Source organism: Amphibalanus amphitrite, unplaced genomic scaffold, assembly GCF_019059575.1.
Source record: "Amphibalanus amphitrite isolate SeventyFive unplaced genomic scaffold, NRLGWU_Aamphi_draft 002177F_arrow, whole genome shotgun sequence".
Taxonomy (NCBI): Eukaryota; Metazoa; Arthropoda; class Thecostraca; order Balanomorpha; family Balanidae; genus Amphibalanus; species Amphibalanus amphitrite.
This window is the reverse complement of record NW_024883670.1, coordinates 14591-28229: the sequence shown is the minus strand read 5'-3', so window position 1 is coordinate 28229 and position 13639 is coordinate 14591. Positions and strand designations below refer to the sequence as shown.

The 13639-nt window shown below is 48.3% G+C and overlaps 1 protein-coding gene across 1 annotated transcript; it reads right to left on the bottom strand.

The window, feature by feature from the left end:
- Window positions 1–537: 537 nt before the first annotated feature.
- LOC122376513 (G-protein coupled receptor moody-like) lies at window positions 538–12880 on the bottom strand. Its single transcript, XM_043356406.1, has 5 exons — window positions 12077–12880; window positions 9799–9906; window positions 9021–9151; window positions 2080–2342; window positions 538–1971 (listed from the first exon to the last, which is right to left on the bottom strand). Exons 1-5 carry the CDS (start codon window positions 12878–12880, stop codon window positions 1391–1393), a joined length of 1887 nt encoding a protein of 628 aa, XP_043212341.1. The 3' UTR covers window positions 538–1390.
- Window positions 12881–13639: the final 759 nt, after the last annotated feature.

Genomic DNA, 13639 nt, shown 5'->3' with positions numbered 1-13639 from the left:
TCTGCGCCCTTTGAGACACAAACACTGCTAGTACATATCGTAGCGGCCACAGACCAGCGTCGTTATCATTGCAATATCCACAAACACTGCTAATGCCGCGAGATACGGAGACGAGCACAGGGAGCATTGCGCCCCTTACAGACATGCACTGCCGAGAGCAAGTCTGCAATCGCAGCACACAAGCTGACAGCGAACATAGCGATTTTTCGCAAACACTGCGATTGTTGTTACGTTCATGAACAGTGCGAGAGCAAGCCTTCTGTGGGCAAACACAATGCGAGTAGCGCCATCTGTAGAAGTTCGCTACATCCACAAACACTGCACATAGAGTCAAACATTGCGGTTGCCAGAGTCGCCCCACGAACATCGTGATACTCTGCAGCGGACGACTGGACTCGACACACGCCAACCATTGGCACGTGAATACTGGACATTAGACACACACTGAGCAGCACGAGCGCACGAGTGAACTCACGTCAGGCTGGCCCGGCACCGAGCCTGCGGTCACCTGACCGACAGGAGGCTGACCCAGAGGTCATCTGACCGACAGGACGCTGACCCAGAGGTCACCTGACCGATGGGACTCCGACCCAGAGGTCGCCCGACCTTCGGTATTAGGCGAGATGACCTCAGGGTCATAGAAGACTCCACACATGGCAGGGGCATATCAGTAGTAGCTGCCGCTGAGAGACTCGGCGAAAGAGTTTGGTGGTCATTCCGAAACTCTTTTACATAAGTGCGTTACAGAAGTGCTTGAAAGAACAGAAGGCAACGATTAAGCCGATAGATACGAGTAGTCAATAGCATTATAGGTCATTCCATGGTAACACGGTAAGTTCGATTAAATAGAACATACGAGGATTAAAATGAGAAGTGCCATTGAGCCATAAGGACTTCGGTAAGTACGAGCTAAATAGCATGGTAATGCGATATGGCCTTGAAGTTGTAGCACTCATAACGTCTGTCCGTCATTGCTTGAATGCCTAGTCTACATCGCTACCTTAAAGATAATGAGAAAAGAAACAGCCACTCACAATGAAATGAAAATTACAACACATTTATGAAGATGAGCACCACCAATGTGGTTATTTATCACAATGCACGTCTGCGTTACGCTATTGATAATCCCTTTGGAGCTCGGCTACATTATACGGTTGAGCCATCACTTCAGCTATCATTGGGCCTTCTGCCCAGTCCATCGATTAATTAATGCAGCACCGTCTCAGCGATCTAACCGCCACAATTCAGTCAGGTCAAACAGACTGGCTTGTTCAAAGTCCGATTCATGGCTTGCAATGGGAAGAACAAGTAGGTACGGCTATCTTCTCTGTGTCTAATCTTCGACAACAATTGAAAAGGTTGAAAAAGGAATGGCGTAACGAGGCGACCACTACACCCTGCTCCCGTTGTGCGGAGTGACGCCGGGCGGTGGGGTCCGGCGAGACTCACAGCGCAGCAGCTGCCGGTACGCCTGTCGGTACTCCAAGCTCATAACCACGTAGATAATTGGATTAGTACAGGTCGTCAGGTATATCAACGCATAACCCAGGACGTTGATAAATGGCGCGTCCGTTTCCTTTCCAAATACTTTGACTATGGTAATGGGCAGATAGCAGAGGACAAAACAGAGAAAAATGACTAGGATCATTTTCAGAAGGCGACGGTCTTTGGCGGACATGTTGCCGGCCCGTCTCGGCGAGGCGCGATCCCTCACAGCAGCCATTAGTGAGACGACCAGCTGACTGCCGTGGCTCTGTATCCGCGCCCGGTTGGCCTCAGGGCTGACCGTCTGTCCTTCTGCAGGCGGCGACCCGGCCCTCACGTAGGCCACCTGCACCTCGGCGCCGCCGCCGTTCACATCAGTCACCCGCACCTCGGACCCACTGATGACGTCAGTGGCTCCGTTGGTGACGCCGTTGGTGGTGCGCACGGCCAGCTCTGCGCTGACCCTACGGGCCGGTGTGGCCACCTCTACCGCCGTGGCCGTGCTGACAGGCTGGCGCGCGCTGCTCGGGTCGGCGGCGGGCGCGGCGCCCCTGCCGGCGCCCCGGCCGGCGCCCCGCGCGGCGCGGCCCTGACGAGCCACACGCTCCGTCCGGCGTACGATCATGAAGATGCGCACGTAGCAGATACAGATGGAACTGGCTGGCAGCAGGAACGCGAACACGAACAGAAACTCCTTGGGCGACGAGCCGTCGGCGTTCGGGAGGATGGTGCAGCTGCCGATGGCCGGGTCCAGGCCGAAGTGGCCCCACTTGCCGGACAGGGTGGGCACCAGGAATATGAAGACGCTGATCCAGATGGCAGCCAGCATCAGGGCCAGAGCTCTGGGCCGGTACAGCCTGTCGGCAGGGGGACGGGAACGGACGTCAGACGTCAGCACATCAGTCGTAGTGGCCTGAAGCGTTGGTGTGTTGAAATGGAAACGCTGGCAGGGGTACACATAACACAATTGCCATAACGACGCAACCGTTTGAACCCATGGAGAAGATAAGTTTGATCCCACCATCAATCGTAACTGAACATAGTGATAAATTAATTTGATTAACAAGACACTACAGCTCTATCGGTATCATTATACCTACCTGTCAATATACAGGTAGGTATAATGAACACTTATCCTTCTATATGTAGACAAGTGTTTATTGTTATCGCATCGTAGAATTAGTTATTCATTTGTTCCACTAGAAGACAATTAAAACAAATAAGTAACTATTTATAGAAATTAGAAGAGTTAGACATTTTGTTTTATCTCACAGACAATGGCAATACAATGGCGATGTAAGTAGCTAAATAAAATTAGACGTTTTGGTCAACAAAGTGCCTTCGTCAGTGGAAAATAAAAGATAGGCTTTACACCGACAAAACATAGATAACAACCGGTCTGTTTTATTTTCCACTGACGAAGGCACTATGTTGACCTTAACGTCTGATGCCATTGTATTGTCATTGTCTGTGAGAAAATCTATAGAAATATTTTATCGGTACCTACGCATGCCTAAGTATGCTAGGTGCCTTACAGGGATAGATATATTCTCGCTAGGATGAAGTTATTGGACATTTTCAAACTCCCTCCATCATCGAGCTGCTCTTCAGGTTTATTGAAAACGGCGCAGATTCAAGAATAATATCCAGAGAATATGATTATCTTTTCTACAAAGTCAGTCGATGTGACCTGCCTGCCTAATGCCACATCAATCGTCCGTAAACGTATAAGCTTCATAGATAGACGACATGCTTGGCCCTTGGGACCAATCGTGGTGCACGATTATGCTTTATCATTTTATGTTTATCCTCAATCGCTTGCATCCATTGCAAGAATGATTTTCAATTAAAGAATTTGTGCGTGTCAAGTCTGGGTCTCTTTGGGGAGGGGGGGATAGCACTTATGCATATGCAGCGTGGGGTATCATCCCCTCTTCCTCAGTCGAATCCAAATACCGTCGCGAGCTCAAAGTTCAGGGCCAGTGTGTGCTCCACGAATGGCGACCGTCTGATCAGGGCCGTCTGTTGGCGACCGTGTCACGTCCCGCGAGCTGTAATCCAGGCAGAGCTGCCCTGACCACCGGTTTTTAATTTGGTCAACCTTCGTGACTCAGTGGATCCCTAGTGGCCATCTGGCCGACATCTCCTAATCCCCTCGGCTAGTACGTGTTAGATAAATGCGACTGTACGCTCATCGAGTGGAGCTAAATTAAATAGATGTAGCGTCTTTTATTTGTTGAAATAGTAAAACCTAGGTACTGGTACATATGTATATTGCTGTTACCGTTGCGTAATACTAGTTTTCCTCTGTATTAGTTTTAATATTTCGTTCATGTTACAAAATGTAAGGACTATAACCTAATTTTGTACTGATCAAAGCCTCGGGTAGACCTAGAAATAAACAAACAGGAGCCACTATTCGACAAGATATCAAAGTGCGTTGATTGTTGTCAAATCGGCATCATCCACCGCCACGAAGTCTTAAAGGAAATAGTTCACTTTCCTGAAATTAGTTTTTGGCTATGGATTTATGTTTTTTATGCTCAAAAAGATCAGAAAATAAAACAAAATGTTTTTGTAAGAAGGATTATTTTCTATATTTTAGTATAAGAAGAACTATATTCTTTAAAAAATAATGTTTGACGCGGAATCTTATTACGCGTTGACCAATCATATTGCGTAGGACAAACCCATCGGCTGTAAGCAGCATGCTGATTGGCTGAAGATGACGTGACTGCATTCCTCAGCAAGGCACGCATTCCTCTACAAGGCACTCTTTTCGGAACGAAAAATGGAATATCTTCGTCTAGGGTGATCGTTGGGCCGTAAAAGCTTCTGATTTGTGCTAGTCTCGGGGCAAGCAACAAAACTGCTATTCCAGTTCCAAACCCCATGTTAAAAGTGAACTATTTCCTTTAATACGAAATTAACTTCTTCTAAGCGCAGATTTTTGCCGCCAGCGAGCTTTAAGCCTGAAACAGACTCTTTCCGCAGTTAGGAAATCGCATGCGAGAGCCTATTCAAATACATGGAAGCACGCTCGCATCAATCGCACGCACCTCCCGCAAGCGATTGATGCGAGAAGAATTACAATGTATTTGAAGGCTCTCGCATGCGATTTCCTGAACGCGGGAAGAGTCTGTTTCAGCCTTTACGGAGTTGTGCGCTTCGGCCCGGAGTGTGTCGTGCTCTCCGCGCTGTTGCCTTTGTAACTTTCATTTCTAGCTCCTCTAGTTTCTCTTGTTTTCCAAGTAACGCACAAGGTGTTGGAGCAGCGCGTGCTACAGTCGCGCAAACTCTCGACTTCTTTCGGCGCAATTAAACCTCGAGAAGCGTGTGAGACTAGAATGTGCTTCCAAGCGTACTGTCAACGTCATCTTCAGTAGGTTGCCGCCCGCACGGGTCTAAAAGTAGGTGGCTCGACTTTGCTAAAAACTAGGATGATACATAGTAGTGATCCGCCAATAGCAGTGCGCCAATTGCATCCAGTTTCTGTTCGTTTGGGCTTGATCTCAGACCGATGATGGGTCATTATTGCCTGCAATTCGTCTAACAGCACCGCAATGTCAGCGAGCATTCCCAGAAGAGAGTCTTGTTTAATATGGCAACGATGCTCTCGTTAGACGTAGGTGCACATCTCCAAACGATGGAGAATCCTAATGAACCTGTCTGCCTATCTTGCGAGCTTTCACGTGGAATTAATAAAGCATCAGCCTCGGCTGTATAAGCCGCGTCCCGCTGGAGAGCCAAAATATCCCTGCATAACATATAACTGCATTTTTACTAAGGCAAAAAATTATGTACCTACACAATAGACAAATACAAAGCATCTTTGAAATTACTTGGATGGATTATGATGTACCTACCCTACCTACAAAGAAATCAAAACATGACACAAATCATGCTATCGGTCGTTGTAGAGTATAGGCACAGAATGATTAGGTATATATGCACAAATATGACTTTGCACTTCTCAAGTTTACTGTCTACCGTCTGGTGTCTGCCTATTGCATTTAGCCCGCGACCTGGTGGGGGGGGGGCTATTTTTTGCCCCCCCCCCTCCAGACTTTTCTATATATCTCCAGAACCGCTGCGCCGATCGTCACCAAACTTTCAGTACTCTCCCGGACGTCATTTTACACATTGTGACCAAAATTTTTTCCAAAGGCTATGATAGGTTGGCCGGAAATGACGTCAGAGTGACGTCATGTTCTGCCGTTTTCGACCCAAAAAAGGGTTTCGCGGGAAGAGCTGTCAGGCCTATAGCTTTGCAAATACAGAAAAATTATTAAGACATAAAAGCTGTAGATTGGACAGGGCTACAAAACTGCTATCTTGGATTTTTGATTTTTTTTATTTTGACCCCCAAAAATCAAAAAATAGAATTTTTGGATATAATAATCGAAAAATCCAAAAACTTTTTTGAATTTCGCAAAAACCGGAATATATGTGATAGTCCTTACCACCTTCCATCCACATACCAAATTTGAGATTGATACCTCTTTTTTTGGCGAAGTTATAGCGAAAAAAACTGTTCAAAATTGATGACGTCAAATTTTCAAACTCAATTTTTAGCAATTCTAGACCCCGTAGCGCAAAACAAAGACCACCATTAGACTCCCCGTGACAAGCTGCATCGAATCAATGCCCATTTTATGCAAAACTATCAACTTTAAAATTTGACTTTTTTTGGCCTGACCTTGACCTGACCTTGACCTGAACTTCACCAGAAAGTGACCTAAGCCGTACCTGATAGTCTTATAACCAACACCATTGAGTTGGAAATGAAAAATTGGCCATAAAACATGTATCACACAACCTTAGTAAAGTTGGGCTCATGTGACCTGACCTGTGACCCTTGGTGACCTGACCTGTGACCTGACCTGGTATTGCCAGTGACCTCTAATAGCAACATATCGACTAGGCAACTGACGCCCTACCGCTGATTCTCGACAAAATGCGTTTTCCTCGGTGTTATAGCGCATTCCCTAGCCCTCGCACGACCAGGCCATTTCTCATAACACGAACGACCAGGGGGGGGGGGGTTGTTACGACCCCCCCCCCCTGGCGTTTCGAAACGGAAGGTCGTAGAGCTTAGCGGAAAAAACCAAAGGATTGCTCTCAACGAGATCTCGCGATTGGTGGTATATTTTTTGGTCCTAGGTCAACATTTGACCTACTTTTGACCGGTCAAAGGTCAAATTTTCGGAAAAATAGACTTTTTTCAACTTTCGGCGGCGATTGCGGCAAAACGAAGGGAGATATCAACTTGAAACCTTCACTATCGTGTTCCTTGATCAATTCTCTATCGTTTGGTATGTATTTCGTTTCCCTAGCTCTAAAAATGGCGCGTTGGGAGCGCCGGAAGTCGGCAAGGTCATAGTCGGCGGCAGAAATTCGAAAAATCAAAATTTAAATTTTTGAAATCTGATTGTATTTTTGGATTTGGGAGGTCCATTTGCTCCCTATAGAAGCTAATATTGCTGCATATTCCCATTGAGGTGACAAGAATTAGCAAAATAGTGGTTCGGGCGTTTTTAAAAAATAGTACCGGACGCTGTTCCTCTTGTAACGTCATAACTCCGTGACCTGACCTGACCCGGTCAATTTTCTTGCACCACACGATAGCCAATGCTTGCCCCAACATGCATGGGAAGTTTCATCATGATCCATCAAACAATGTGGGTATCACCGGCAGAAACCCTAGGGATTCGGCGCACACGTTTGGTAACTGTCGGACGGAGGCTGTACCTCTTATGACGTCATAACTCCGTGACCTGACATGACCCGATCAATTTTTTTTTTGCAAAAGATGCGCAAAGGTTGCCCCAGAGGGTATTGAAAATTTCAGCCCGCTACGACAAGCCGTTTAGCGTGCACTTCGAAAAAACCTCAGGGGGGGGGGGGGTTGATACAACCCCCCCCCCCTAGGCGTTCTAGGGCTAGAAGACCCGTGAACGGTGAAACATTTCATCTTTGACCTGACCTGTGACGTCATCGGTGACCCCGAGGTCAATGAAATTTGGTTTCCTTCGGCAAATTTGACAGGCCTTTCGAGCGCCGGTTGAATTTTGCGGATCCGTCCAGTAGTTTCGGAGATACGAGGGGGGGGGGCAAAAAATAGCCCCCCCCCCCACCAGGTCGCGTTATAAACAGACCCCACCAGGGCGCGGGTTAGGAGCGTTTGTTTAACCGACCGATGATTTGTCGTCAACTTGGTCCGTACGGGATTCTCACTTCATTCTCTCTTATCCGAGTGACCCAGAGCTTTTTTTTAACAATCCTCGTCAAGCTCGCAAAGGCCAGACGATAGCTACCCTGCACTCTGCGATTCAGTATTCAGATCGTGTTGCCGTGCTGCCGTCGTTCAGTCGTTTCCAGTTGCCTTCTGAAGACGGCTTGGCTGCATCGCCTTGAAATGCCAGGCGACCCACTCATCATCTGTTGTATAGTATCGCTTGCAAAAGTCACATCGACACGGAACAGATGCGATGCCTTCAATTTTTGCACTTGGTGATCGTCACTGGTATCAGCTACCTAAACAGCGATCCTACATCACCTGATTAAATATTAGTTACTGCATAACTAGTTCCTAGAGCTGGCTGCCACTCATGCTTATTTTATTAGTGCTTGAAGTCCCTCTCCAATCCGTCTAAGCCGACAAAACCAGAGCAGAGTGCCACTCACATTTCGCAGGACTTTCTTTTCTGGGAATTACTCCAAAGCGCGTTAAGGCTAGCAATTGCAAGGCTTTGGATTGCTTGAACTAAATATTCCGACTTAATAGTTTGGTCGATTCCTTCTCATCTGAAATCTCCCGTCCCGTCCCATCCCGTCCCGTCCCGTCCCGTCCCGTCCCGTCTCGTCTCGTCTCGTCTCGTCTCGTCTCGTCTCGTCTCGTCTCGTCTCGTCTCGTCTCGTCTCGTCTCGTCTCGTCTCGTCTCGTCTCGTCTCGTCTCGTCTCGTCTCGTCTCGTCTCGTCTCGTCTCGTCTCGTCTCGTCTCGTCTCGTCTCGTCTCGTCTCGTCTCGTCCCGTCCCGTCCCGTCCCGTCTCGTCTCGTCTCGTCTCGTCTTGTCTCCTGAGCCTGAAAACTGAAAATGAGGTTGAGTTCTTGCTCCTCCAGTGTGACAAATAGGTTTGATATTGAAAATACATATGGTGCCAGGATCGTATGAGCCGCCTTAGATATAGCTGAGAGCGAACCAGTGTAATAACGACTACATCACACTCACCCTCTTCGTGGAAATTACCGCATCAGGCGTCAGTCGGCTCTAACTCATCACCCGATGGGTGGAGCCGTCCCATCGGTTTTCGATAACAGGAAGCAGTCTGACCCATGAAACATTTCAATGCTCTCTAATCATGCCATTTTCGATTCCCGTGCCAAACGCCCCTGCGGTTACCTGGAATATCTAAATGGCGCTCGTGTTCGATTTAGTACGAAGTTCATTCTCTCCAACAGCACAAGACATTGCGTTGTGCTGAATTGAGAATTCACGCCCAAGAAGCCAAACTGATGCGTTGAACGCCTCACCTGCTATATATGTCTGGGTGGGCGATGATGACGTAGCGGTTGATGGTGATGGCGAGGATGGTAAAGAGAGAGACGGCGATCAGGCCGTACCGCAGCACGGGAAACAGCTCGCACAGAGCCTGGCCATGAACCTGCAGAAACGTAGAAACAGAGTCACATAGAACTTCACTCGAAATAATGAAACCCATTAGATTTCGTACAGCCACCTCAACTTCGTTCTTGCTTGTCAAAAAAAATAATGTAAAAGATTTTTTTCATTCTTAATGCAACAAAACATTATCGTGACGACTAGAGGTGGCAAAAGAGGAAAATTTTGGGAACCAGACTCGAACCAGACCCGGCTGGACATTTCTGGAACCAGTCAGACCCGGTCTTAGTTGGATCGGAACCAGTTGGACCCGTTCCCCAAAAGTCAATTAATACAAACTACTTGTAGGTATCATTAGTTGCATATAGTTATAAAACTGCCTGTTTCCCACTGGGAATACTCACGAGCTATTGTGTGCAAAGAAACATTCACTTCATATTTTGCAATAATGTGTAGTGTGCAATATGTATAGTTTATGGAAGGACCCGGTTGGACCCGTCAGAAAATTTCCAGGAACCGGTCTGGACCCATATGGGTCCAGACTGGTTCTTTGGACCGGGTCCTCGGGTCCACATTAGTTGCCACCTCTAGTGACGACCTTTTACCTGTCGCTAAGGCTGGTATTATATTTTGCTAGGCTGGTTAGTATTTTCACCGCTCTGTGCGGCTGCTATATCCCGTGTCACCTACCCATGCGCGATGAATGAAGAGGGACGCAGAGAGCGGCAGGTTGAAGCAGCAGAGGAGCAGGTCGCTCACGCTCAGGTTGATGATGAAAATAGCCGTGGCGTTGTGTGCCTGCCAGAGACAGAACAAGACGTCACTTGTCAGTTGTGTGCACAACAACTTTCTGCAGGTATATTTGTTTATATATTTGCTTTTGTATTATAGTCTTTTAATGTTAAAAGCGTATTGTACAGGTCTCGCGAGATTAAGCGGTAGGTTTTGCACTTTTACATTTCCGGTTATATCTCAGAAACTAATCGATCTACGATGAAGCCATTTTACAAGATCATGGCCGACTTGTTATTACCCAATAAGTCGATCGCATCTTCGAACACTTAAAAGCTTAAGACGACGAAGATATAGCCTGAAGTACACTAAATTTTCTAGGTGCAAAACCAACCGCTAAAACCCGCGAGACCTGTACATTTGTACTTTGTGCGTACAACAATTTGCTCACACATGGCGATTTATTAGCTAAATTGTATTTCTGAAAACAAATTTTCTTAGTTTAAAATACAAATCGACGGGTGACGCCATGCTAATGATCTCCACTCTTTGACGTGGGTGAGTAGACAAAGAGAAATATCTGCAGTAAAGTAGCGGTTCCATTTCAGCAAATCTCGGTGGGCTGCGGCCGTCCCTGAGCTGTCGCCGGCTGTCCAGGTCTGGACACAATCGCGGCGCGGTGGTGGCAGTACCGGCGCGGCTGGCACTGATCGCTCGCCCCCCCCCCCCCCCCGTAATGGACCGAACTGTGTCGCCGGGCGGGGGCCGGGGTCAGACGGCTGGTGCCGGAGGGTGTACCGGAGGGGGCTGGGCAGAACGCCCCCCCCCCCCAGCACCGACAGGGCGGCTCCCAGTACCGACTGAGCGGCCCAGTACCGTCCGAGCAGCCTTCAATGCCCGGCGAGTCAACCATCAGCCGCCGGCCGATGGGCTACCGGCCAGCTGACAGCTGCAGTCAGAGCGAATTGAATGCCTTAGATGACCGGGACGAGTGGGCCATTTTTTCAGCTGTAACTGTAACTGTCACTGCTGAAGCATCAATGCAGATTTTAGATAGTCGACCCATTCGCGACTACGATAAAAAGCTAGCTTTGCCTTTATTGGCAGTAGTGGCCTATCCGAGATTTCCGTACGAAGCTAGGATGCTACAAATACATCCAGCACAACTTGATAGCAGTGTAGTACAAGTAAAAAGGTATGTTATAATCCAGTCTTAGTTTATTTTTATCTGTCTTTACATAGTCCAATCGTGCTGCCTGCAAATGCTTACCTACCTGTAATGCTATCTTCCCAAAATTATATTATCGCGAATCAGATATCAAGTAACTGGAGGTCGTGCAGGTGTATCATTTTTAACGCAGATCGGTAAACTATAGCCTAGAAGTACAATTTTTGTCATGCAACGAGAATCAACTCAATTTGAAAAACAGACGTAGTCCTTTTCGGGACAGCATATGTTGAGCATACCGTATACTATCTGGCCGTAGACATAAGGACCAAATGCCTGTTAGCGAACCGTCTCACTATCAACCATACTGTTATCGCATTGCCAATTGGCTTTATTGTGCCTTCGGGGGCACGTTTGCTCTCTAATGATTGTAACACGAGAAAGGGCTGTATTGATGCCGGCACTCCACAACTGCTCGTTAGTCATGTTAGCTGGCACTGTAAAACGGGCAGTATTGATCCATATACTATGGACGTATGTGCGTTTTCAGTGCAATACAGCCCCGACATCAGTGACTGAGGCAAAACCAAAATTGTGCCGTTCCACTTTCCAACGAAGCGATCATTTTTACAAAACAGTCAACAGAAGTTCCGAAGTACTTCTATGCCAACAAAGCGTCACCTCTAAGCTCATTTTTCCACAAGTTTCTGGCTTGGTTAGATTCTCCAAAATGAATTCAAGGCGTACAGCGACAGCAAACGCTACCCAAAAAACGTCGGGAACATCCTTCGCATGGGAGGCGTTTGAACGAAAGCGATGTGCTGACTTGGTCTATATATATATGACCACGAAAAAATTGTAGAGGAAATCAAAATCATTGTGCAAATTTCTTTATTAATTCGTAAAAAAACACCTAAAAAGCGACCATAATCCCATCACAACTTCTAGCAACTTCATCTCAAAACAGCATGTCAAGGAAAGCAGCAACATAACATCTCAACAAAAGAGCAAACGAAATCAAATGGAGTTAGCGCACTTGCTGCTGCGAGACGTGCGAGATTCCTACACCTCCTCCTCTCTCATCCAGTAGAGCATGGTTCCCGAGTTCATGGCCTCGCCGTTCAGCCATGGGCTGTGCTTGTAGTAGGTGTGTGTCTTGTGCGACACCAGCGTGCCCCACCACTCCACAGAGACGGACGCGCTGGTAGTGAGGACAGCGTCGTGGGCGGAGTCCGTGCTCAGCCAGGGCATCCGCTTCTCAATGCCGATGTCCTTGTACTCCCACTCGTCGAACTTTCTGACGATGGTGACGTCCGTCTGGGACGGCGACTCGTGGATGAAGCTGTAGTGACGCGGCGCGAGCCAGACGCCGCCCCAGCGCTGGCGGCCCGTCTCCACTTGCGCCTCGATCCGGTAGGCGAACCGAGCGCTGTGGCCTAGGTCTCGGATGGCATCGGCGTGAGCCAGGATCGAGTAGTTGTCGGTGAGCGTGGGTGAGCGCCGACTGCGGCCCAGAGCACTGAGCGCGTCCCAGCCGTCGGCAGAGACAGCCGTCAGCAGCAGCGTCCAGCCGCCGCCGTCGTGGCTGAAGTCGCAGTAGACGGGCACCGGCATCCCGGTGAACCAGTAGACGCCGTCCTGGTGTTTGCCGCCCTGGTCCCGCAGCTGCCGGCAGGAGCGGGCGCAAGCGCGCACCGCCGGCTCATCGTACGGCGCTCCGTCCGCCGGCAGCGCGTCAGGATTGAAGTCACAGACACGCTCCGGCAGCTGGCTGGGCTCGTTCCGTGGTTCTGTGAAACATTCCGGACCGGCCGGTGCAGCTACCGACAGTCCGGCGGCTGCTGCCAACAGGCAGAGACGAGAGAGGAACATGGTGGCGGGTGTCGGGACGACCCACGTCAGAGCAATGGTCTGAGGTCAGGTGCTAGAAAAGGCCGCACCCTGACAGTCTGCTGTCCGACTGATGAGCCGAGGTGGCAGACCGGCCTTATATACACCCAATCGCTGCTGGCAGTGGTCGCATAAATAGATGTGTTGAAATCTTAGGGGTGGCGTCCACATAGAAACAGTCTGGTTTCAATGTTTATGCTCAGTTAGTTTCGCTAAAACGCGTTTACATGGTGGCCGGTCGCCCCTTTTCGGTTGTTTGGATCTGTTGCACTGGACGCCTTCAGTGAGCTGCTAGATGTCCGATGTCGTGCTTTCAGGGAAGTTGCAGCGCCCAAACGCCAGACTCCAAACACAAGATGGCTTATTTGGGCCAAAACAAAAAATGATCAACTGCAGCTTATATAATTTGGAGACACATAATATCATCCTTTGATGTTCATCGCTTCCAGGAGATAAGGATGATCATTGTTTGGCTTTTTTTTTTTGCATTATAGTGAGCAAGCGTTAACATTACTTACCTATTAACATTAAAATAGAGTTTTGGAAGTCCATCGGGCCTATCTTGAGGCACTCGTTGCTATAAAATCCTGTCGTAATGGAGATATTGTGACTGATTTACTTTCCGCGTGATAGTTTTCATGGTAGTCTCCTAGATGTCACTAGTGGTAGGCGCCTGAATGCATACTGTGCCGCACGGCCCTAGCACGTGGGAATATGGTGCGAAGCGATGCAGCATGCTAT

Coding starts and splice junctions, on each gene's coding strand:
- LOC122376513 (XM_043356406.1), bottom strand. CDS start 12,880: ATGTTCCTCTCTCGTCTCTGCCTGTTGGCAGCAGCCGCCGGACTGTCG. Junction 9,907..12,076: donor ACTGGATGAGAGAGGAGGAG/GTGTAGGAATCT, acceptor TGTCTCTGGCAG/GCACACAACGCCACGGCTAT. Junction 9,152..9,798: donor TCTTCATTCATCGCGCATGG/GTAGGTGACACG, acceptor ACGTTTCTGCAG/GTTCATGGCCAGGCTCTGTG.